General features: G+C 49.0%; 1 protein-coding gene across 1 annotated transcript in view; it reads right to left on the reverse strand.

The window, feature by feature from the left end:
- Window positions 1–2,409, reverse strand: part of Uggt2 (UDP-glucose glycoprotein glucosyltransferase 2) — a 119,614-nt gene extending 117,205 nt beyond the window's left edge. Inside the window, exon 1 of the mRNA XM_028771534.1 lies at window positions 2,252–2,409. Coding sequence (XP_028627367.1) covers window positions 2,252–2,409 — 158 coding nt within the window. The remainder of the gene's footprint in view (window positions 1–2,251) is intronic.
- Window positions 2,410–4,098: the final 1,689 nt, after the last annotated feature.

Raw genomic sequence — 4,098 nt, forward strand, 5'->3', positions numbered from 1 at the left:
AACTAGTTAGCCAGCACTGTCAGTATATAACAAGACTAGTTAGCCAGCACTGTCAGTATCTAACAAGACTTGCCTTTTCTCTTGCTTCCAATAATACATCAATACATCCCTTTTGAACTCTTTCCATAACTACTTTCAATACCCATGTTTTTTAACCAATATCTTGTTCTATAGACCTTTTCTACATTCTCAGGATTCTTCTAGCCCAGACTCACAGCTCCTTCTCAGTTTTAGGTTCTTGTTGCATTGAGATTCTATTTTCAGTACCAAAATCTACACGAATTTTTCAGTGCTGTTGTAACAAATTGCCAAAACCAAGGTGGCTTAAGAAATAAAGACTTACTCTCTCATGACTCTAAACGCCACACATCCAAAGTCAATGTGTGGACAGTACTTTACTACTTTTGAAGACTCTAGAACAGATTGCTCGCCTCTGCTGGTTTTATTGGCTCCAGATGCTGTGACTTGAGGCTACTTACCTCCAATCTCTGGCTCTGGCTTTGCATGGCCTTCTTCTCCTTAAGCGTCTTTATGTGTCATGACTCTGGACTTGGGGTCCATTAAGATAATTTAAAATGACCTAATATTATCAATAAGGTTTGCAAAAACTTGACCATTGACAGATTTGGGTGCCAGGATGTGGACGTGTCTTTGTGGGAGGAGCCTTTCAACCTACCACAAGTAATGAGGTTGTCAAATGTGGCTCAGACTAGGCTGTCAAAAGCTTTAAGGAACATTCTACAGAAGCGATAATCTGGGATTCATGAAAAGTAAAACTTTAACAATGCAGCTAATTGTTAAAAAAATAAAAACCCACAGAAGAGGGACAAGGATGCGTGTAGGAGCCTCGGGGGTGAGAACACCAGTAAGGCCCACAGAATCAACTCAGCGGGGTTCATAAGGGCTCACAGAGACTGAAGCAGCAACCACCCCACCCTTGTGGATCTGCACTAGGCATATATGTTACCATTGTATAGTTTGGTGTTCGTGAGGTACTCCTAACACTAGGTGAGGGTATCCATGACTCTTCTGCCTGCTCTTGGGACCCTTTCCTCTTATTTTGTTGCCTCATCCAGGCCTGATGTGAGGCTTTGTGCATAGTCTTATCGTAACTTGTTATGCCATGTTCAGTTGATATCCCTGAGAAGCCTGCTTTTTTCTGAAGGGAAACTGAGGGGCAGAGGATCTAGGGGGGAGGGGAGGTTGGAGAGGGAGAGGAAATTGCAGTCTGGATATAGTTTAGGAGAGAATAAATAAATAAATAAATAAAAATAAATACTGACTGATGGGGACCAAGTGTGGGGTCCAGTCCAGGCACTGTCAGGAGGCAGTGTCGGTTAAGAGAAGGCAGACACATTTGAGCTGGAATCTTTTAGTCAATAAACGCTGTGTACCATCAAATAAAGATAATGTAATATAGTGAGGAGTTTTTCCTTTATTTTCTAGAACCATGGGATGTTGTCTTGGAAATACATAAAAAACAGTTCCAAAACTGCTTATGGTCAATATTAAAGAACTTAAACGGAGACAAAGTTTCTCTTTTGTAACTTCAGACTAGCCACAAACTCGTTTAATCCGCAAGGATTACAAGGGTGTGCCACCATGAGAAACAGAATTCCTATTTCTGTTTGCCGGATTACGAAAGATCAAAATCCAGTACCTATGTCTACTTTCTTCGAGGTGACTACACAGAACGAATAACAAATCCCGTTGGATGAGATATTGGGGGAGAAGGATGTAACTGAGAAGCTGCCTTCTCCACTGTTAATTGTGCTCCAAAGCGCTATCTGCTGACTAGAATTTTGCAGAAGCTCTTGCACTAAAACGCCACATTTGGCCTTCCACGTCAACGAGACGCGCAGGAACACGAATGAACTTGGGACAGAGAAATTTTAAAAATCGTAGGCGCGTGGGGAGTGAGTGGCAGAGCTGTGCAGTGACCCTCCCGGTGTGAGATCGCTGGAGGGACCCGATCAGAGAGCCTCCAGGTCTGAGGGGATGGAGGATGCGGGTCCGGATGCTGAGGGGGGCGGGCTGGCTCCAGAGGACCGCAGATCTAAGAGGATGCTGGGGTCGGGCGGGAGGACGCCTCGGAGTGGCGTCAGGACTGGGCGGACACAGGATCTGAGGGGACCCTGGTCCGAAGGGACGCGGGGTCTGAGCAGTATCTTGCCGGAGGGGGTGTCTCAGGGATGCCGGGTCCCTCCGCCCGCCGCCACTCCCCGCGGCGCTCGCCTGGCCTGCCACCCACCTGGCCTCCAGCAGCAGCGGGGTCTCCGGCCACTTCGCAGCCAAGTGTGCGGTCACCGCCTTGGACGCGGTCGCCGTGTTGGCGCCGAGCAGGGCGAGCCATAGCGCGACAGAGCGCAGGAGCAGCCGCGGCGCCTTCGCGGATCCGGCCCGCGCCATAGCACGCTGTGGAAAGCGCGAGACGCCACGCCGCGGCCCGCTCCTCCCGGTGCCCCGCCGCCCACTTCCGGTGGGGGGAGCTGCAGTCCGTTACTCGGCGGGTCGTGGGCGTGCGCATGCGTGGCCGGTGAGGTCCAGGGGCGCAATCTGGGGAGCCCCCGGCTGGACGCCGGCCTCCTGGCGGTTGCAGGGCCGCCGCGAGGATGCTCGGAGGGTCTGCCGCCCGGGGTTTCGGAGAGCCTGGCCTTCCATACCAATCTATCGCTGGCTGGAGCTGCCCCAGCCCAGCTGGTCAGGGACCCCTGGGTGAGAGCCGGTTTTCCCGTTAGAATCACCTCGGGGGAGCAGGAGCGAGACTAGGCCTCAGAAATGACGTAAAAAGGCGCAGGCGACTCCAGTGTGCCATGCTGGGAGAGCTGTGATTTATTGAGCAGTGGGCTTTCCCTGCTTTCTGTGGATCTCTCTCTCTCTCTCTCTCTCTCTCTCTCCTTTCTTTGGATATTTTATTTACATTTCAGATGTTATTCCCTTTCCCCATTACCCCCCCCCACCCGCCGCCACCAGAAACCATCTATCTTATTCCTCCCTCCTCCTGCTTCTATGAGGATGTGCTGCCACTCACCCACCCACCCACTCACTCACTCACTCTCTCTCCCACTCTCCCATTCACTCCCTCCTTGGCTGATTCTTTCTGAGGGCTGAACCTCGCCCCACCCTTAGGATTCAGTGGTCACCTGCAGCTCTCAGAGGTGGCATCTCAGGCCTGCCACGCTGGCTTTTTTGGAGTTGGATGCAGAAGTGTGTGACCCTTACTCACAGCCCCTTGTAAGGCTCAGGTGATTCATGTGTACTGACAAGACTGAGAGGTGCTGCTTCAAAAGATTACAGCTGAATAGAAAAAGAAAAAAATAAGTCGGTAAGTGATAGGAGTGAAATATAAGAGAAAAGTGGGGAAAATAGTTCAGGAGGAGTACAGAGACATTGCTTCCCATTTATGAACACCTCTGCTCTGTGGGTATATCCCATCTCTTCCTGCTGCCAACACACACACACACACACACACACACACACACACACACACACGGATGAGACAGATGAAGAGTGCATTTAGTTTTCTTTAGAAGATGCTGTTTTAAAAAAGGCTCCGGTGAATCTCGATGCCGAAGTGGAGCCTCCGCTACTGATTTCTCTCCCCGTGAGTCTTTGGTCAGCTGTCACATCGCTGAATTTTCACTTTAGGACCAGAACGCACAGCGTACTTATTTCCCTACTGTGGATACTTTTCTCTGAGAAAGTCACGCCTTACTTCTGGAACAATTTAGGTTAAGGATCAGTAAGTATGGAGAAGGCCTCGGTAGGTCCGTGGTAGTCCTTGGTAGGTAAACGGGAAGCTAAGGGCAGTGAACGTGCTTTCCAGTCATGGAGCCTGAGGAAAAGTATATTGTGAATAGTTAACATGTTTTGTTTTCATTCTTCATTCTTGGCTGAAATGTGGGATAGAAGGAAATTAGATGTTGACCAGAGCCAGCCTTAAATGGCAGCATGTCTCATACAACGCCAATCTTTACTCAAAAAAAAAAGACTTACTTGTCGTATGAGTCACATGCAATATATTATTAAAGGACATAATAAACTCAAGTTAGATGTTAATAAGCTAATAACTAAAGTTAGATACTAAGAATCCTAATT

The sequence above is a fragment of the Grammomys surdaster genome, unplaced genomic scaffold (genome assembly GCF_004785775.1).
Source record: "Grammomys surdaster isolate TR1022 unplaced genomic scaffold, NIH_TR_1.0 65, whole genome shotgun sequence".
Taxonomy (NCBI): domain Eukaryota; kingdom Metazoa; phylum Chordata; class Mammalia; order Rodentia; family Muridae; genus Grammomys; species Grammomys surdaster.